At 46.8% G+C, this 21,972-nt stretch overlaps 1 protein-coding gene across 1 annotated transcript in view; it reads right to left on the bottom strand.

Annotated features, from left to right (window-relative positions):
* The window catches only part of LOC147641891 (uncharacterized), a 36,131-nt gene extending 14,674 nt beyond the window's left edge, over positions 1–21,457 (bottom strand). Inside the window, exon 1 of the mRNA XM_086800764.1 lies at positions 17,737–21,457. Coding sequence (XP_086656890.1) covers positions 17,737–21,313 — 3,577 coding nt within the window. The 5' untranslated portion in view covers positions 21,314–21,457. The remainder of the gene's footprint in view (positions 1–17,736) is intronic.
* Positions 21,458–21,972: the final 515 nt, after the last annotated feature.

The following is a 21,972-nucleotide window of genomic DNA, read 5'->3' as shown; positions in this document are numbered from 1 at the left end:
GGGCTGAAGCTGTTATGACAGCCGTTCACCTTATAAACAGGTCACCTAACACGAGGCTTGGTGGGAAAGTGCCAGAAGAAGTATGGACAGGGAAGCCTCCGTCATACAAGCACTTGAGAGTGTTTGGTTGCGTTGCGTACGTGCACATACGCAGGGAAATGCGCACCAAACTTGATCCCAAGTCTCACAAATGCATATTCCTAGGATATGGTGACAGAGGTGAAATGGGGTATAGACTTTGGGATCCCATGAATAGAAAGATCATACGCAGCAATGATGTCTTTTTTGATGAAACATGCATGTATAAGGAGCCTGCAAGGCAACAGGAGCCTGGCAGAGTCATCTTTGATGATGATGGACATCATGGACAACGACAAAGGGCTGTAAATCAGCCATTACAGCAGGAAAACCAGCCCTTAAATGGTGCTGAAAATGGTCCAAATGGACAGCCAGATATGGCAGAAGATATCCCTATGGATATACCACAGTTGGAGGAGATACCGGGCATGATTTTTCAGCCTTATGGCATGGAACAGGAGCCACCAATGGGTGATATGCAGGCTGGACAGCAACCTGCAAATGATGGTCATTGGGTACGGAGGTCCACTAGACCCTCCAGAGCCCCTGACAGGTTTGTTCCAGGGGTTGACTACTTGATGCTCACTGACTGTGGGGAGCCCTCGTGTTATAAAGAGGCTTTACAGAGGGCAGACAAGGCTCTTTGGGAGCGTGCCATGAAGTCAGAAATGGATTCTCTGCATAAAAATGAAACATGGAAATTGGTGCATTTGCCTGCAGGCAAGAAGGTTTTGCCATGCAAGTGGGTATACAAGCTCAAAGTTGCACCAGATGCAAAGCCAAGATACAAAGCCAGGTTAGTGGCTAAGGGCTTCAAGCAGGAATATGGTGTGGACTTTGATGAGATCTTCTCTCCAGTGGTCAAAATGACCACACTTAGAGCTGTGTTGGCTTTGGTTGCGCATGATGATCTGGACTTGATTCAGATGGATGTGAAGACTGCTTTTCTTCACGGTGATCTCCATGAGGAGATATATATGCAGCAGCCAGAGGGTTATGCAGTAAGTGGAAAGGAGAAGCTTGTATGCAAGCTGAAAAAGAGTCTTTATGGGCTCAAACAGGCACCAAGAGAATGGTATCATAAATTTGATACATTCATGAAATCACAGAAATTCAGGAGAAGTGACATAGATCACTGCTTGTACACCAAGAAAGCTTTGGATGGCAGTCTCTTGATTCTCATTTTGTATGTTGATGATATGTTGATTGCCGGGAAATCTCGTAAAGAGATGGATGCTTTGAAGAAGAGGCTGCATGAAACCTTTGATATGAAGGATCTGGGTGATGCAAACCTAAATTAGGGTTTAGAGTCATTCATGGGAGACATACACAGAGAAGCAAGGGAGAGAGATCAGCATGTGTTGTATTTGTCTCAGAAGGAATACATTGGCAAAGTCTTGCAGAGGTTCAATATGGACGGGGGGAAGACAGCTAGTACTCCTTTGCCTCCATATGTGAAACTCAGTGCTATGGACAGCCCACAGTCGGATAGAGACAGGGCTGATATGGCCAAGATTCCGTATGCTTCAGCTTGTGGCAGTCTCATGTATGCCATGGTTGCTACTAGGCCGGACATTGCATTTGCAGTGGGAGTGGTTTCTAGATACATGGCCAACCCTGGCAAGAAGCATTGGGAAGCAGTGAAAGGTGTCATGAGATACCTGAAGGGCACACAGGATATGTGCATTTGTTTTGGCAAACAGGATGCATTAGTGCATGGTTACACGGATTCGGATTATGCCGGTCATCCAGATAACCGGAAGTCTACTACCGGTTATGTATTTACATTCACAGGAGGTGCTGTGTCATGGATATCCAGGATGCAGAAGTGCACAGCCTTATCTACTACAGAGGCCGAGTATATTGCAGCCACAGAGGCTTGCAAGGAGGCATTATGGCTATCTCGGTTAGTGGTTGATTTGGGCTATACAGGGGATATTCCATTGTTGCATTGTGACAGTCAGAGTGCCATCCAGTTGGCAAAGAACCCTGTCTTTCATGCAAAGACGAAGCATGTGGATGTGAAGTATCACTTCATCAGAGAGGTGATAGAGAACAAGCAAATTCAGCTTGTTAAGATTCACACGGATGACAACCCGGCTGATCTGTTGACAAAGAGTTTGCCTCCGGAGCGGTTTGCTCATTGCAGACACTTGATGGGCATTGGATGAGGCCAGTTTCAGCCTTGATATGGCCTTGTATATTATCATGTACATGCTGATTTTTTCTTTTCCTTTACTTAAGGGCACTTTGCCTTTAAGTGGGAGGTTGTTGGGGTAAAGGCGTTATGCCCACCCTTATAGTGTGTACAAGCCCATAAGTTATAGTACATAGTACACTTAGTACTTTTAATGTACTAAGTGCACTATGTGTACTAGTGCAATATACATGTGTGATAGGGGAGTCACACACTCACTTGATGAGTTGACTTATCCCCACATCTCTCTCTCTCTCTCCCTTGCTTCTCTGTGTATGTCTCCCATGAATGACTCTAAACCCTAATTCAGGTTTCTCCCCATCAGAAGTAGCAAGAGGAAGGCGGGCTAAGTTGCTGGACAGCCAGTTTTTTTTTTCCCACCCACCCACCCTTTTCAGTTACATCCCCGCAATGGCAGATTTGTTAGAGCTGGCTGAGAAGCATGTGAAGATCCCAACTCTCCCCACGTTCCCAGTGGACCGTCAGTTGGATGGGAACAATTACGGCATCTGGAAGGTTATGATGGAGTCTGTGCTGGAGTCATATGACCTTGCTGATTTCATCGTTATCGGGGTTCCACGGCCGGAAGCAGAGGAAGGGGAGTTACTGTCAACGAAGGACCGCGAGGCACAGGCACAGATGTGGGATCGTGTCAACGCCAGGGTCCGGTCATTCATCTTCCTCAACTGCACACCACAAGTAATCAATCACGTAAAGCATATGACGCTGGCCAGAGGCATATGGCAGCACTTCGCTTCTCTTTATAACAGGGTATTGCCCATGAAGAAGATTTCCTTGGAAGTGCAGATGCGGGTTATGAACCCTGCAAAGTCGTCAACGATGCGGGAGCACATTAACAAGCTACAGGCTTGACAGTGGTGTTTCCAGGCACATGACTCCGTCCCGTGACTTCTTTTTGGATCTGAAACGGCATCCAGGTCGCATTTTCATTGGCGACAACTCCACCATTCCGATACACAGTGAGGGCCGGATGGAGATTATTCCCGACGACAAGGGGGGCAAGCATGCCTCCCGTGTTCTTTACCTCCCTGCTCTTGGTTTTCATCTTCTGTCAGTGCATGAAGTATGCAAGACTGGCTTTCGGGTGGAATTTGAGGAGCATTCAGTTGCTCTACGGGACCGTGAGACTGGCCAGGTTATTTGGGAAGGCGGTGTGGAGAATGGTATCTACAAGCTCTCTGCACTCTCCTTATTGGCAGGTTCTCGGGTCGGAGATTTGTGGCACTTTCGTTTTGGCCACTTAAATGTGGATGCACTACGGCGAGCTTTCCGGGACCAGATGGTGGTTGGCTTGCCAAATGTTGGCAGCAAGCAAGGACGTTGCAGTTCTTGCATACGTGATAAGCAGCACAGGGAATCCTTTCCAAAGCAGGCTTCCCGCGAGGGCAGCTTCGTGGCGGTATGGGACGTCGCGAGAAGGAGATTGGTCGATACGTCAACCTAGTTAGCTCAGCTCCTGGCTCGGTGGGGACAGCCAAGACTGTGGGCTTGCCCACGGCTGTCATGGTTGGGAGGTGAGTCAGGCCTGCACCCCCTTGTTGATTGTTTGTTCGTTTGTTTGCAGGATTCGATTTCGTACCAAGAACGATCACGAGGAGATCCGTGGGGATTTGACAGTGGTATCAGAGCATACCTCGTGAACGAGCAAGTCGGTAGGTAGAGAAGATGAGGTCGAAGAAAGGTATGTGTTAAAAAGCTTGCTGTTTTTTCTGTGCATACTATTGTTTTCAATTTCAGTATGTGTTTTTCTTCATCAAAGAAACCCATGTTGATGGGAGGTGGTAGTTTAGGAAGGGTTGATTGCTTTGCAAGAAGTAGGAGATTCGTTTGTGCAGTCGCATGAACGTCGAGAGAGAAAACAGAAACAGAAAAGCACATTTGCTTTTGGTTGAACTCGAACGATAGCAAGCGTGTGAGAGGTAGCGTTTGGCGGGTGTAGCGTTTGGTGCATGGGCTTGCGTAGCCAGGCAGGCCAGGCCCACGTTGGCGCCTAGGCCAGGCGGGCTAGCGCCCAGAACAGGCCCACGTAGGCGCCTAGGCCAGGCGGGCTAGTGCCCAGGCCAGGCCCACGTAGGCGCCTAGGCCAAGCGGGCAGGCGCCCAGGCCAGGCCGACAGGTGCCCAGGCCCATGCTGCCAGCGGCCATGATGCCCAGGCCCACGCCGCCTAGGCAGGTGGACAGACGTCCAGGCCTACGCCACCATGTGGCTAGGCTGGCACAGGCGCAGCCTGCCGTGTGAAGGCACCCGCAGAAACGAAGGTGAAGCTGGCGGCGTTTTACTGACAGGACAGAGAAAAAAAAAGGCAAAACAACAAACGCATGCGCTAGCCCGATTCGGCGCTTTGCTTTTTTGTTTTTTATTAAACTTTTTTTTTTAAAGTTTACGGGTCCCTAAGATTCAACGTGTGTTCTTTTTCTTTTTCTTTTTTTTTAGCAAAGAGAATTTATATATTTATTTATTTTTATTTTTATTTTTATTTTTTTTAACACAAAAGCAAAAGCTAAAGATAGCTTTTGGGGGCTTTTAGTTTTTTTTGGAAACCTTTATAAACCCCCTTAATTGGGCTTCTTGCCACACATCTCTCAAGTTTTCAAGGTCTCAAGCTCTCAAGCTCTCAAGTTCACTCGCACTCTTGTTGTGCAAAGATCAAATTTTCTCTCCACTTACCCTCTTCACGATGTCGACCCAAGAATCGGAGTTGGAGCCCCTCGTGGAACGGGAAGGCTTGCCGGCTACGGAAGGTACCGATGTCGATCTTTTTGACGATTTTGTGTCAAAATCAGATTTCCAAGAGTTTAAAGTAGCTCTCGAAGCTTCTTCGACGGAACGTCAGGCACAAATCGCAGCACAGATGCAAGCTTTGCAGAACTCCATTGCTCTATTGACCACTACCCTCTCTACTTTCTCAGGTATGGATACCTTGGCCTCTGCTTTAGGCCCCAATATTACTCCGGAACCGTTCGGGGGCGAGCAAAAGCAGCGCACCAAGGAGATCGTGGACACGTGGCTACATAAGTGGCAAGTTCACTTTCAGTTTCATCCATATGATGACGGAAAGAAGATACAGTTAGCAGCAGGTTTCCTGTCCGGCAAAGCTTTGCTTTGGTGGAAGGAACTCAACCCTAAGCCAACGACTTGGGCACAATTCGAAGACGTCTTCAAAAAAGAATTCCTCAAGAAAGAGGATGATTATGATGTTGTTGTCCGGTTTTCAGCTTTGACCATAACCTCACAGCACCTCACTTATGAGGTCTACCTCCAGAAGTTTCGTGACTTGTAGATGAAAGCTACAAAGATGGATCTCACTACTCTTTTGGGGTTTTTTGTAGCTGGTTTACCAGACTCATACCGTTTACAGGTAAAAAATAACAAATGTAAAACATTGGACGAAGCCATTCATTCAGCTCGTATCTATGATGATACAATGGTCTCTTCCAAGTCGAAACCCGTTACCGAGCAAGGGAACAAGCATAAACGAAAGTTCTCCGCACCTATGGCTAACACGACAGAAGGAAAGTCTTCGGACCAACCTTCGAAGAATTCCACTTTGACACCAGCGAAGAAGAAACGACTCCTTAGGGCTTTAAAGCTCAAGAAGGAAGGACGTTGTTTTATCCGCGAAGAAAAAGGATACATGCGTAACGAGTGCCCAAAGCAAAAGGGTACCAAGACAAACGCAGGACCCAAGCCAAAGGCAGCTAACCAGCCGTACTTTCTCGCCCTAGTACTTGTTCTGATTGTCTATTCAATTCTAAAGTATTTGGCTTGCATGATCTTCTCCGAGTTTATGGAGAAGTGAATGGTCATAAGATTCACATTCTTCTAGACCCTGGCAGCTCACACAACTTTGTTAACTACAAACTTGTGCAAAAATTGAGTCTTGATACGACACCCAGCGATCATACCTATGAGGTACGCTTACCTGCGGGAAGGCAAGTATGGGATCGAAAGGTGGAGATGCTTTCAGGACTACAAAGATACTCTGGAATGCTATGTAATGCACCTAGAGAATGTAGACTTGTTATTAGGGATTGAGTGGTTTAAGACTCTTCAAGTCCAGATAGATTGGTCTAGTCATATTTTTTCTTTTCAGCATAGGGACACCCAGTATAGTATTTTAGGTGATTGTATTCATCCCTCTCAGGGACCTCTTGTAAATACACTTGATTTTGGAAATATAATGGATTCTTCTTTGTATACCGCTTTCCATTGTGTATTGATTCCACTTTCTTCCTTTCTCATCCCTTCCATGGATGTAAATGAATTAAGTGTGTTTGAAAGCAAAGAATTACAGAAGATACTTGATTCATTTCAAGATGTATTTCCTAAGGAACTGCCATCGGGTTTACCACCTGAACGGGCAGTAGATCATCGTATTGACTTGATCCCTGGTGCTCATCCTGTCAGTATTCCACCTTACAGGATGAGCCAAGCTGAGGAAGATGAGTTGGCTAAACAACTCGAAGATTATCTGAGGATGGGCCAGATCCGTCCAAGTAAATCACCTTGGGGTGCACCTGTGTTGCTTAGGAGAAAGAAGGACAACACGTGGAGAATGTGTATAGATTACAAGAGATTGAACAAGCTGTCCATTAAGAACCGTTATCCTCTCCCTAGATCAGATGACCTGATTGACCGGTTAGCAGGAGCGAAATATTTCACAAAGATAGATTTACGTACTGGCTATCACCAGATACGTATTCATGAAAGGCATGTCGAAAGAACCGCCTTTCGGACTAGGTATGGCCATTACAAGTTTCTCGTATTACCTTATGGGTTAACCAATGCTCCAACCACTTTCCAGCAAATGATGAACGATCTTTTTCGTGAACATTTGGGGAAATTTGTGGTGGTGTTCCTGGATGATATTTTGATATATAGTCGTACTCTTGAGGATCATGTCAGACACCTCACGATTGTCTTATCTATTTTAAGACAGAATCAACTATATGCAAAGTTAAGTAAATGTGAGTTCTTTATGACCGACATCATTTACTTGGGACACAAGATCACTAGAGATGGATTGAGCATTGACTACGACCGAGTTCAGAAGGTGCAGGACTGGCCTATACCACGAACAGTGAAACAACTTCGTTCTTTTCTCGGTTTTGTTGTTTTTCTTCGGAAATCTGTACGGGGGTACTCTCAGCTCACACTACCGATGACCGACTTATTGAAAGGTCGTGGACGTAAGTCAAATCAGCCTATCACTTGGTATAACGATTTGGATATGGCCTTCAGACTTTTGAAAGATAAAGTCAAGGAAGCACCTATCTTAGCATTACCTGATCCTAGTCGGCCTTATGTTCTTGAAACTGATGCCAGTGACTATGCTATCGGGGCTGCTTTATTTCAAGATGGTAGACCGGTTGCTTTTGAAAGTAAAAAGCTAGATGACACTCAATCTCGTTGGCCAAACCTTGAGAAGGAGCTTTATGCTGTGATTCATGCTCTCAAGGTTTGGAGACATTATTTATATGGCTCCAAGTTTGTGGTATTGACTGATCATCAGTCAATCAAGTATGTGTGTGATGCGGATGATTTTAGAGGAAGGAAAGCTCGTTGGGCGGAGTTAACGCAAGATTTTGATTTTGAGATCCGTTATCAGAAAGGGAGTGTTGCAGATGCGCTAGTCGAATTAGAGAGGTGAATTCTTTGTCGTTCACCAAGATTTCTACTGATTTATTTCAGTCATTGAGAGGGCATTGCAGGACTGATAGTTATTTTGGTCCATTTTGGCAGAAGATCCAGGACGGGAGCTCATTGATTGACCAAGACTCGATGACTGAGCAGTCTACCATTCAGGCTGCCAGAGGCCAGTGGATGATTCAGAATGGTTTGCTATTCCGTAATGACAAAATTTGTGTACCACAGATCCCGGACATTAGGTCCAAGATTCTTAAGGAGTGTCATGACGCCCCTTTTGCTGGACACCCTGGGGTACACAGGACGTTATCATTAGTGAAACACACTTTTTATTGGCCAAAGATGAAAGGATATGTAGAAGATTATGTTCTCAAGTGTCAAATTTGTCAGGCAAATAAAGCTGAACGCTTTAGACAGGCTGGGTTGTTGCATCCTTTACAAATCCCAGGTAATAAATGGGAAAGTATTTCCATAAATTTTATTACCGGATTGCCAAGAACACATCAAGGCCACGATTCTATTTGGGTTGTGGTAGATTTTTACCGACCCGGAAGATTATTACAGCTACGCAATTAGCACGGCAGTTTATCGAGCAATTGTTTAGACTGTACGGGTTACCGCAGAACATAGTCAGTGATAGGGACTTTACGAGTGATTTTTGGAAACTTGTTTTTGAGAAGTTGTAAACAACTTTGAATTTGAGTTCCTCAGATCATCCTCAATCTGATGGCCAGACTGAAAGAGTGAATCCGATTTTGGAGGATATGCTTCGAGCATATGTATCCCAAAAGACAGAGTTCATGGGAGGATTATCTTCCTATGTTAGAATTTGCATATAATAGTACTAAGCATACGAGTTCAGGTTTTAGTCCTTTCATGCTTATGTATGGTTTTCGACCTAGATCACCTGTTACAGTAGGATTCTCAAGACTGCAGCATGATGCAGCACGTAATTTTTTGCAAGATATGCAGGAAATGTTACAATTTGCAAAGGAATCTATTAGAAGTGCTCAAGACCGAGACAGGTTTTATTCTAATAGACATCGTTCACCCAGAGAATTCTCTGAAGGAATGATGGTGTATTTGCGAGTTCCGAAAGATTCCGAGACGGATTGGTTCAGTTGCATATGAATTAGATTTGCCTTCTCATGTGAAAGTTCATCCTGTATTTCATGTCAGTAGACTTAAGGAAGTACTGGGTGGAGCAGATCAGTTAGTTACTCCTCAAGAAATTATAGATGTCCAGGACATGACATTTGTTCCGCACGAACCTGAAAGGATTCTTGGATTTCGTGAAAGAAGATTACGTAGTACGCTTATCACGGAATACAAGATCAAGTGGAAGGATCGTGTTGAGGAGGACGCTACATGGGAGACATTGACTACTCTTCAGAGAGATTACCCTAGCTTTTTAGTGAGCTTAGGAGTGAGCTCTTAGAGGAAGGGGAGTATGTCATGTGCACAATGTGTATCTACCGTGTGCTACACGCACGCAAGACTAGTTTCGAGGCTTGGGGAAGCTTGGAGCTAGGCAGGCTGATTGACGAGCTGAGTTAGGGATATACTAACGGGCGGGCACCCAAGTATGGACAAGCGGGCGCCCAAGTGTGGACGCCCGATGACCGGCCAAGAGCCTATAAAAGGGTGGCCAAGGTTAGTTATTGGGATATAGAGAGTCTCGCGAGTTTGTGAAGCTCTTGTTAGAAGTCATCTCCTGTCTAGTTTTATACACCAAGGCCTTTGTTGTGGGTGTGCCCGCCCTTATGAGGTGTTTTCCCATTTTTCCCCACTCTCCGTATTTTTCCCCTATTTTTCCCATTTTTTCTGAGGCTTGGGAGGGCTGCCAGAGGGTGCCAAGAGCAGTACAGTGCTGGCCGACTGGGTGTTTATCAGTCGTGGGCACTCTTGCTGCTGGCCGACTGGTTTTCATCAGTCGTGGGCATCAGTTTGCTGGCCGACTGCATTTATGCAGAGTCGTGGGACCTCTTTCTTCAGTCGTGGGCACTTTAGTGCTGGCCGACTGCCCTCCCAGGGAGGTATATATAGGTCCTCAGCCCCCATACCTTATTTGTATCATTCCTCGAGATCTTCTTGTGTATATAGAGCAGAGTTACATGCCTACTTCTCTCTCTCTCGTGCTGTTTTTCTGCCTGCGTTTTTTTGCTCGTGTTCCCAGATTTGGTCATCATCTCCGCTACGTATTTTGACATGGTATCAGAGCCCTAGGCTCTAGATAGGTCTTGGGATTTGTGTGAGCAAGAGGGGGACTGTTTTGTGGCTGATTGGTGGACTGTTTTGGGCTGATCGGGAAGAGGAGAAGCAAGAGGAAGGCGGGCTGATTTGCTGGACAGCCACTTGCAGGTATCAGTTCTTCTTTGTTCCCACCCACCCACCCTTTTCAGAGTACATCCCCGCTATGGCAGATCTGTTTGAGATGGCCGAGAGACATGTGAAGATCCCGACACTCCCCACGTTCCCAGTGGACCGTCAGTTGGACGGGAGCAACTACGGCATATGGAAGGTGATGATGGAATCCGTTTTGGAGTCTTACGACCTCGCCGATTTCGTCGTTGTTGGTGTTCCACGGCCGGAAGTAGAGGAAGGGGAGTCGATCCGAAAGGACCGGGAGGCCCAGACACAGATGTGGGATCGTGTCAACGCCAGCGTCCGTTCGTTTATTTTCCTCAATTGCACACCGCAGGTAATCAATCATGTAAAGCACATGACGCTGGCCAGAGATATTTGGCAGCATTTGGCCTCACTTTACAACAGGGTATCGCCCATGAAGAGGATTTCCTTGGAAGTACAGATGCGGGTTATGAGCCCTGCAAAGTCGTCGACGATGCGGGAGCATATTAACAAGCTGCAGGCTCTTCAGCAGGAAGTTCTTCAGGCTGGGAAGGAGATATCGTCAGAGGACATGGCCATAACGTTGCTGTCACATTTGCCCTCTTCGTACTCAGCATTCTACTCGTCTTTGATTACCAGTGGCAGGCTCAGCACCATCACGTGGGAGGAGCTTGTGCCTATCGTCCTGGACCAGGAGGAACGATTCACGAACCCTCCTCAGGGTGGAGGTTCGGAGGCCTTAACTGGCCAATGGTCGAAAGGCCGTAACTCGGGCAAAGGGAAGGCTTCATCAGAGAAGTCTTCTCAGAAGAAGTCCGACGCTGACCACGAGAAACTGAAGGCAGAGAGGACCTGTAATGATTGTGGTGAGAAAGGCCACTACTGGAGGCAGTGTCCCAAGCAGAAGACCGAGAAGGGTGAAGACTCCTCAGCAGCAATCATGAAGACTCCGGCTTTTGTGCACCTGGAGGTGATGAACACCGATGCTTCATTTTCTTCAGGCAGGGAGGAGATTGGAGGACTCTCCGCAACGGATACTCGGGAGTGGATTCTCGATAGTGGTGCTTCCAGGCACATGACTCCTTCCCGTTCCGGTTTACAGGATCTCTGCAGGCTTTCTGGTCATATTCTTACTGGGGATACGTCCACTATCCCAGTTCACAGTGAGGGCAAGATGGAGATAGTTCCCGATGGCAGAGGGGGGAAGCATTCCTCCCAGGTGTTGTATGTTCCGGCACTTGGCTTTCATCTGTTGTCAATGCATCAGGTTTGCAAGACTGGCGTACGAGTGGAGTTTGATGAGCATTTTGTTGCTCTCCGGGACAAAGCAACAGGCCAAGTGGTTTGGGAAGGTGGAGTGGAGAATGGAGTTTACAAGCTTTCAGCACTCTCTCTCCCAAGTCCTCAGGATTGTGATGAGTGGCAGTCTGGTAATGGATACTCAAGTTTGGATATGCTGCAGGTACAGGCTTTCCGGGACCAGATGGTGGATAGCGTACCAGTAGATGGCAGCAGTTGGCAGGAACTTTCTAGTACTGATGTTGGTAGTTCTTGTGTTCGTGAGTCAGAGGAAGCTGAACAGGTCACTTATGCTCTAATGTCTTGTAGTGTTCAGGACATAGAACTTCCAGTTGTTGAGGATGATCTTTCCACGGGGACCTTTCGGAAAGCCAGGCAAGTGGCAGGTGCTTACTTGCAGAAGGAGGTGGTTTCTCCAAGCTTTGTGGTTCCGGATTCAGAGGGGGTGGTTGACAAGTTTCATCAGGTTTCCAGGACTTGTTTGTGCACCGTAACAGGTGTTGATCCTTGTGAGCAGTGTGATGTCTCTATTACTCAGAAGCTGTATGGTTCATTGATCTGGTTGATGGACACCAGATTGGACGGGAGCTTCCTAATGAGGCAGTTGAGCTCTTGGTTGCAGATGTCTCTTTGGGAGGCAGGATTGTGTTTCCTGTGGTTTCTGCAGCATGCGAAGGATCATGGACTCTTGTACACAGGAGGGGGATTGTTGGATGGAGTCCGACTCCGCGGTTGGAGTGACTCGGTTTGGGGAGGAGATCCAGACACGAGGAGATCTACTTATGGCCCAGGAGCAGTTTTACGGAGCAGCAGGAGGTTACATTGCAGGTTTGGGCTTCCACAAGAGGAACCCATGGTCATCCAGAGGCACTTTGTTCGTGAACAGATCGTTGCTGATGACATCTTGCTAGAGTTTTGTTCGACGGAGGACAGTACAGTGAACCTCTTCACGAAGTCGCTCTCTCAGGACTTGCTCAGGCGGCACCCCAGCTCCCAGTGGTTGGTTACACAACCAGGAGCTGAGAGGGGGTGTTAGAAGTCATCTCCTGTCTAGTTTTATACACCAGGGCCTTTGTTGTGGGTGTGCCCGCCCGTATGAGGTGTTTTCCCATTTTTCCCCACTCTCCGTATTTTTCCCCTATTTTTCCCATTTTTTCTGAGGCTTGGGAGGGCTGCCAGAGGGTGCCAAGAGCAGTACAGTGCTGGCCGACTGGGTGTTTATCAGTCGTGGGCACTCTTGCTGCTGGCCGACTGGTTTTCATCAGTCGTGGGCATCAGTTTGCTGGCCAACTGCATTTATGCAGTCGTGGGACCTCTTTCTTCAGTCTCGTGGGCACTTTAGTGCTGGCCGACTGCCCTCCCAGGGAGATATATATAGGTCCTCAGCCCCCATACCTTATTTGTATCATTCCTCGGGATCTTCTTGTGTATATAGAGCAGAGTTACACGCCTACTTCTCTCTCTCTCTTGTGCTGTTTTTCTGCCTGCGTTTTTTTGCTCGTGTTCCCAGATTTGGTCATCATCTCCGCTGCGTATTCTAACAGCTCTATGGTCTTGGAGCCTGGATCTAGTGCAGACGTGCACCTGCTTTACGCAGCCGAGGCCGGCAGCAATCTCGAGGCCCACGAGGGTAGCTTCGTGGCGGTATGGGACGTCGCGAGGAGGAGATTGGTCGGTACGTCAACCTAGTTAGCTCAGCTCGTGGCTCGGTGGGGACAGCCAAGACTGTGGGCTTGCCCACGGCTGTCATGGTTGGGAGGTGAGTCAGGCCTGCACCCCCTTGTTGTTTGTTTGTTCGTTTGTTTGCAGGATTCGAGTTTCGTACCAAGAATGATCACGAGGAGATCCGTGGGGATTTGACATAACCAGAGTTGTATAGCTATTGCTCGGAACCCGGTCTTCCATAACCGGACCAAGCACATAGAGATACAGTATCACTTTGTACGTGAGAAGATCTTGGCTAGTGACATCTTGCTACTTTGGAGGACAATGCGGCGGACCTCTTCACGAAGTCTCTACCTCAGGCTACGCTCAGGCGGCACTCCAGCTCCCTAGGGTTGATTTCACAGCCAGGAGTTGAGAAGGGGTGTTAGAAGTCATCTCCTGTCTTTATCAGACACCACGACCTCTGTTGTGGGTGTGCCCGCCCTATATAGGTGTTTTCTCATTTTTCCTCACTCCCCGTATTTTTCCCCCATTTTTCCTTATTTTTCCATGGTGTGGGTGGCTGCCCTATGCTGGCAGGATCACACAGAAGCTCGCCGATTGCACTCGTGTGCATATGGAGCTGGCCGACTATTTCTGTTGAGGTCGTGGAGGTTTTTTGGCTGGCCGACTAGAGGAGACCCAGTCATGAGGCTGGCGGCCTGTTTCTCCACTGGCCGACTGCGTATATGGGGCCATATAAAATGGCCCCATGGCCCCCACATCATTGTATCTTTGTTTAGTATTCGGGATCTTGTGTATAGAGAAGAGTTACACGCCTATCTCTCTCCTTCTCTTTTGCTGTCTATTTTCTGCACTATACTTGCTCTTGTGGTCTTAGATTTGATTATCATCTCCGCTGCGTATTTTGACAGATCTATGGCTCAGAATGCATCAGATTTGTTCGGGGTTTTGCCCCAAGAGGACAAACTAGATGGCAACAACTACTCCTTGTGGAGTTTTATGGTTAGAAATCTGATTGTGACTAAAGGCCTTCAGGGTTATGTAAATGGTGAAGATGTACGTCCAGCAACAGATGTAGCTCCTGCCACTCCTCAAAGGGGTGAGTGAGGTGCCAAGGCAGCTGCTGTTGCTACTCGAGCAGAAGAGATGGGATGCCCGTGATGCCCAAGTGTCATGTGCAAGACATGCACTGGCTGAGCTCATAGCTAATCCTGAGGAGAGCAACCAGATAAAGACAGATCAAGACCAAAGATTAGGAGCATGTGTTGCCTCATGAATGTTGTGGTGTTGCTGTCGGCTAGTATATGAAAGCATAGAACCTGTCGGCGGCGGCTGAAGCATGTGAAGGGGATTATTATCCTTGACCTGGCCAACCAGCAATCGGCTAGTCCATGGGGACTTTTCCAGCCTATAAAAGGCAGATTTGCTCATCAATGTGGACCATTCAGTCCAGCAATGGGCTGGGTCTAGACTTAGGCTTAGAGTAGGGGTTTTATACCTTTACATGGAAGGTAGCCAAGGGCTGCAAGACTGATGTACCTTTTTGTACTATGTAATATACTGAATACTCAGCTATCTCTCTCTCTCTCTCTTCTACTTGCGTTTTGCATCAACATGTTCCCAAATGGTGTTTAGGGCTGCCAGAGCGGATGTACTTGAGACTCTGTATCAAGCGAAGAGAGTTGTATATCTCAAGAAAGAGCTTGAGAACTTGGACATGGGTGATAATGACAGTCATTCACCTTACATGGAGATTGCCTCTGCACCAACTATACCAGTGGCGGATTTCTAGAAGGTGGCGTGGCTGTTCGAGGACCCCGTTGGCCACCATCAACATTCGCGCCAAGGCATACCCAAGGCCCCTGGTTCCCCCCATTATCACTACCCGAGGGTAGGATGGGCCGACAAGTTTGGCCGATCATCTTACGAAGATTCTAGCTCTTCGGGAGCAGCTGCTCAATATCGATGAAGTCATTCCTGAGAAAGAACTCATATCCAGAACTTTGCAATTATTGCCAGAATCTTATTTGACTTTCCAAACTTCTCTTATGTTGTCTATGAGGACTAATCCAAAGCCTTTAAAGTTTGAGGAGTTGGTGAGTTTGGTTCTACAGGAAGAGCAACTAAGAAGAATAAGTCTTCCATGGTTCGTGGCAGTGATCAAGCCTTTACGGCTCATGGCGAAGGCAAGGGCAAAGCAAAAGGTGGTTCTCATTAGTCTAAGGTTGATTCTGGACAGCCATCAAATGAAGGAAAGGCGAAAGAGGAGCAAAGAATCTAGTTTGGCAGTGGACTCTTATAATGCTCCTGCCAGCAAAGCTGATGATTCAGCTAATTTTGTGCAGGCTGACTGGGCTTTTTTGGTTTGCAGTTATGATGCATCACAGGAGGATGTCTCTCTCAATGTGAATGAGAAACCGGTCATTTGGCATTTTGACAATGGAGCCTCGAGACATATCACCTCTATGAGGGATTTGTTTACATCTTTGAAGGCTGCCCCAGAGGGAAAGGTCACGTGCTAATAATTCTTCTTATCCTATCAAAGGGATCGGTGAGATCATACTCACAGCCACAGATGGTTCACATATACGCATTACAAATGTACTCTATGTACCAAGCATAAAGAAGAATTTGTTACCAGTCTCTTCTTTTGCTAAAAGAGGCTATGCAGTCCACTTTGAGGATGACAATGCACAGTAAGAGATAGAGAGGACTATGATATAGTCACCTTTGGGACATTATACCAGGGCTTGTATCAATTGGACTCATTTGAGAAGAGAGCACAGGATAGTTTCTACCACCACTTCTGCCATTCAAGAGATAGAGTTATGGCATGCCAAATTCTGATGCTTTTGCAAGGGCATAAAATGGCACACGATATGCCACATGTTGAGCTACCTCCCAGACATATATGTGAGGGATGTATTCTTGGTAAAATGCATCATAATGCTTTCCCATAAGATGGTTCAGCAAGGGCTGTCTGGAAATTACGACTCGTACACAGTGATGTGTGTGGTCCTATGAGGACACCACTACTTTGTGACTTTCGTTGACGACTACTCCAAATTTGCTTGGGTGTACCCTCTTAAAGTAAAATCTGAGGTGTTTGTGTTTTCAGCATTATGTTGCAAGGATTGAAAATGAGACAGGTTACAAAGTGCTGACCCTCCATACAGATCGAGGGGGGGAGTATATGTCAGATGCTTTTAAAGCATACTTGGTTGAAAAAGGATCAATACACTATGCTATACACACCACAACAGAATGGTGTTGCGGAAAGAGAGAACACGTCTTTAATGGAGATGTCTAGATATATGGTTTAAGGCAAGCGTTTTGCCTCATAAGTTTTGGATGGAGGCAATCACATGTGCTACACATGATTTGAACAAATGCCCTACGAAAGCTTTGAAGATCATCACTCCGTTTCAGGCTTGGTATGACAGAAAAGCTCAGGTGATTACCTCAAGACAGTTGGATGCCTTGCATATGCATAGTTACGAAGCAAATTGGATGACAAGACAGTAAAATGCATATTTCTGGGCTATAGCAGTGGCAGTAACGGATACTATCTCCACAATCTAGGCACTCAAAGGATCTTTGGGAGTAGAAATGTTGTATTTGCAGACCATTCAGCACAACCTTTGGCTGAATTTAGTAGAGACTTAAAAAATGGCTCCCATGATATGTTTGAAGGACTACTCCCATTGGATATACATATATGTAGAGTGGCTATTTGTTCAGATGCCCATCCTATTATGAGATCTCGAGGGAGAATTCATTCTCTTCCAAGACAGATTCGGCACCTTCTCACAGGTCATGCAGTATGAAGACCAGAGACGTATTTACTGGAGCTTCCCCGTCACAGAGAGGTCATGCTGAGGCAGCACTGTAACTTGTAAGAGACAGCCAATGTGACGCCTCCCAAACCTCCACCACAGAATTTCTTTGGATCACAGCCACCAACTTCAGAGGCCCAACTGGAGCAGCAAAAGGACCAGCTGCCAGGTCCACAACGACCACCTACATGGATGTGGGCCCCTCTGGCCCTATGTACACAAGTGTCACTAGCGAGTGCATCCCTTTCTGAGAGCCAGACGCCCCAGATTTGAGAGGGCTCACCCCTCCACCCGGCAGCTGCAGAACCAGGATATCCTTAAATGATGTGGTGGGCTCTCATCACAGGGGATCTAGAGGAGGATGGTATCACTGTATGACCACACATCATCACATAGAGAATTTAGCTTTCGCAGCTCATTTCTTACAGTTTTTCTTTTCCATGGTTCAATATTCATCATGGATATAATGTACTACATTTTTCGTCTCATAGACCCTTTCACTCTTTTGAAGGTGTTAGTCTCTCTCTCTCTCTATGTGCATGCATGCACGTGTGTGTGAGAGGTGTGTGTGTGTGTGTGTGTGTGTGTGTGTGCATGTGAAAAGTCTAAGATTTCAGAGGTCTATAAGCATAAAACCCTACCATGAAAGAATTGTAGCATACTCCTGCACACGTCAGTGGCATCCACATTATTCTCAAGCTTTTGCAGCATTTTCTCAGATTTCCAGCAAAGCTGCTTTCCCCTCACATCTTCACTTCCATGGAAGATCCTCCTAACACAGTCCAATTCTTTAGCAAGTGTTTCAGCTCCCCAAGCACCAGCAAAGTTGTCAAAGACTCCCTTGACAAATCCAAATAACTCCATGTAATGGCCACAGGAAAGGCATTGGAACTGCATCTCAGAGAATCCTGCTCCACCTTGAGATATTGGAGTTGGCTTAATGTGAGACATCCTTAAGCCACAATCCGTGTGACACCAATGCGCACAGATGTCACAACCAACCCAGCGAGAAGTATTGTTATCAGAATCAAACTTGGAACATACCATACACATGCATTCATGGCAGAAACCGCTCTTCAGTGAACAAACTTTGCATTCACATCCATCTACAGGTAATGACTGTTGGCAGTCAACATTCCGGCACCTAGTCTGTAAAAAAATCTCTATTAAAGCCTTGTAAGTCAGTGTTTTGGCACTCTGTTTCACAAAAACTTGCATCCCCGTTTTCAGAGCAACGAGAATCTCCAACTGTGTGGGGTGTGCACGCAAAAGCGTCTCTTCTGTAAGATCTGTTCTCCTCCTGATGATTTGCTGAAGAACTAGAAACTCATCTCTCTTTGCAAAACTCACCAGCAACTCTTTTACCAAATCCTTCAGACCCTCCAGGAAGCTATCGGGTAGTTCTTGTAGCTTTTGAGCCATCACTGCAATCGGTTCTGATGAAATTTCATGCAGCCCAATTTTTTCACTGGACATACTCCTCACTCCTACCATCTCCTTGCTCCTCTCAGTGAAGAATATTTTGGCAGCAGAGGGGGTGTCACCCAAGCTCTCCAACTGCACATGTGGCTGTGACTGAGCTTGACAGCCCAGTTGCTGGGGCCTATCTGGAAAGTCCTTACCCCTTATATTTAGCCGATCTTGCGAGCTCACAACTCCGTGTCTTGGGGCTTCTGTGCTCTGTCCAATCTGGTGACTTCTCTGTGAGATTGGATTGCTTCCAGAGCTTCTGTTACTTCCAGTTCCGGAAAGAAATCCTGCATGGCTCTGCAAGTTGTCATTCTGCAAAACCTGCTGATACAAAGAAACTCCACACTTATGCTTCGGCCTGTCCTTTGACAAACTCGTCAGACTGTTGTTGAAAGCATTTGACAGTTGATCATTTCCACTGCGATTTTGCCAGCTTCTGTGAGACGCATGCTCAAATTCTTGAGATAACTGCCTGCTTCCACCACAAGAAAGCTCCTGATTCTCGAGAAAAGTGCAGTTAAGAGAGCAGCTTGGATTATGAACAAAGGATGAGAGTGACAAAGAAGTGTTAAACCCATCTGAAATTGTCTCTGTCTGAAACTGAGACAAACTCTGTGTATGTGTCAGGGTGTGTGTCAAAGATTGAAAACTTCTCTCGAATTCCACAGGACCTGCCAAACTTGGAGGACGGGACCCTGCTGAGGCCATAGACGTCCCTGGAAGAGACAGAGAGAGCTGAAGAGACTCAACCTTAAGCTTCTTCTGCTTGCGGTTATGGACAGAAAGCTCATCCAGCTCCTCATCATGGGAAGCCAAATCTCTCACACCCTTCATTTGCTTACTCTCCAAATTACCACTCAAATCCCTGTGTCTATACATTCCAGGGCCCTCTCCCTTAGATTTTTCCACCTCTGCTCCAGCTGGTTGCATGAAAAGAGACAGCGTCAACTCCTCTGGATCATAGCCTTCTAGACTCAACTCTTTTGCATGCACCTCTGCTGCTGATGTTCTATTGTGCAAAAGAAATGATGCTGAACCAGCATATAGGCTTACACCCACTTCCATTTCTGTGGAGCTGGGTGGCGTGGTGACCTTGTGTTGCAAAAAAGAATCTCCATGGTCTTCTTTGTCTCTAAGAGTGCCTTGCATGTCTGGTTCACATCTTGTGCTGAATTCTTGCCCATGGTCTACAAGGTCCTCTTTGTCTCTTATAGCTCCTTGTTTATGTTTTGTGTCTGGTTCACAATTACTACTGAGCTTCTGACCATCAAGGACACCTCTGGCCTCATCTTTAATCAGCCTGCTTTGAAGCTCTCCAATTTCTGTGTGCATTTCTTGACAATCTCCTCCTTCCCTGCCACCTCCTAGGTTGGCTTTGTTTACACAGTCATCCACCTTACTCTCCACTTGCATTTCAGCATCTGCACTCTCTCCTCTACCATTGTACGCCGTCTCTAAATGTTCTACCTCAATAAAATCATCATCGGGTTCCAACTCACCCTCTTCCCTTTCACTTGTTTCTCCTGGACTATGCTGCTTCTGAATCATAGGTTCTATCTTCCATAAAAGATTACCATCTGATTGCACTGCCGCTATATCACTGCTGCTCAGCAAGGCAAGTGCTCCTTTCTCAACTGTTTTGTTCTTCATTCCTGCTGTTCGTTCCACCCCATAATCTACCTCAGCTTCCAGTTTCTTGAGCAGAGCCTCTTCAAGCTCAGCACCAAACCCATCCAGTGAAACACCTTTACTCAACTTATTTTTGGCAGGATCCTCTCTTCTCCTCTCAGATCTAGCTCTCCTTGCAACCTGGAAAAAGGTAACAGGGGTCTCCAGACATTTCTTCAAAGGCCTTTGTTCATACGAACCAGGTGATTTCTGTTCTTCCCGAGCTTTGGTGGATGAGTTACTCTTCCAAGACCCCTCATCTGAGCTCCCTCCGAGCCTCTTCGGAGAAAGGACGGGAGGTTTTTCTGGTTTTCTACCTTTCGAAACAGAGTCTTTATCTGCTTCAATAGTCTCCATGTCTGAAGAGTTTTTTGGTGACAGTTTAGAGGATCTCTTGCAGTCCTTCTCCGTTACATGCTCTTTCCTGGGAGAACCTTTATCTGGCTCTCCCGCAAGCATGCTTGAAGAAACCTTAAGACCATGCTTCACATTCCTCTCTGTGTCGGAACCCTTGCCGTGATGAAAACTATCTGTGCCGGAGCTCTTGCTGTAACGGAAACTCTCTGTGCCAGGACTCTTACCGTGGGGGCTCCTACCAGAATAGCATTCCTCCTCCAAACCAAACGAGGCCTTCCCTACAGAATCTTGCCTCTCCTCGTGCCGCACAACGTTTCCGTAGCTTTTCGGTGCAGAGGCTCTCGACGTCGCCACCCTATTAAAACTCTCCCTGTCACGCTCAATGGATCTTCTGCTGCCGCCGAAAACCCTAGGGTTATCAGATCTATCCGCGTCTGACGGAAAAGGTTTTCCGAACAAAGCCCCTCCATACCTGCCGATTCCATCTTTCTTCCCGAAACTGCGAGCCCTGTCCAACCTCGGATCCATGCTTGCTTCACCGTCGCCGATGGGCTCCCTCTCTCCGGGAGCAGAAGCTTTCCTCCAGTGATACCTGTCTCGGTCGAGAGAAGAGGAAACGCGTTTGAGGCCGTCGTGGCGGTTGCTCCAGCGGGGTTGATCGCGATCACCCTTGAAGCTCATTAAACGGGGGAGGTGGTGGGAGGGGCTGGAGATGGAGTCCATGGCAAGGGAGGATGCTTCATGGGAAAGCAGGAACCATGGCTAAAGTGTAGGTGACATCAGTGTTAAGGTCAGTGAAGCGTCCGAGGAAGCAGAAACGCCTAATTTAGTCAACGCCGCATCCCAGAGCGGAGCCTCACGTCAACGTCCCCTCAGCTGAGCCGGTATGAATATACCGCCACAGACTTAGGGCCTGTTCACACGATACCGGAAATTGCCGTAGTTAGCAGCTGGTTAGGAGAAAGCCCCCTTTAAATCCCATTTCACCCTCAAAATTGGTTTCAAGAAAAGGTCATCCCAAGTACATATCTGTTTCATTGAAAGCAAAGGTGCCTTGTAGCTTTCCCCTGGTTGCAAATTTCATCCCTGCTCTGATGCGCTTAGTCACCCCTTTTTCTCCTTCACATGACTTAGGTGACTTAGTCCCTCATTTAAGGCTGCAACCCACCACCCTCCTCTAGGTCTCCTCAGTTGGTGTAGGGCATTTCTCTTTTTAGTGCTCAATAGAAACCTTTTTCCCAACCAATCTAAATAAAGACAACTCGTTAAATCAATAGTTTGCATTACAATGATGTATACCAATTTGATGCCAATTTACTGTAGAATGTACTAAAATACATTTCTTAAAATAAAAACTAAGAAAACCCTTGGCTAATTTTCTT

The sequence above is a fragment of the Cibotium barometz genome, chromosome 1, assembly GCF_041138505.1.
Source record: "Cibotium barometz isolate CiBa-2024 chromosome 1, ASM4113850v1, whole genome shotgun sequence".
In the NCBI taxonomy this organism is placed as follows: Eukaryota; Viridiplantae; Streptophyta; class Polypodiopsida; order Cyatheales; family Cibotiaceae; genus Cibotium; species Cibotium barometz.
Note: the sequence above shows the minus strand (reverse complement) of the source record. Positions and strands in the feature narration are given on the sequence as shown.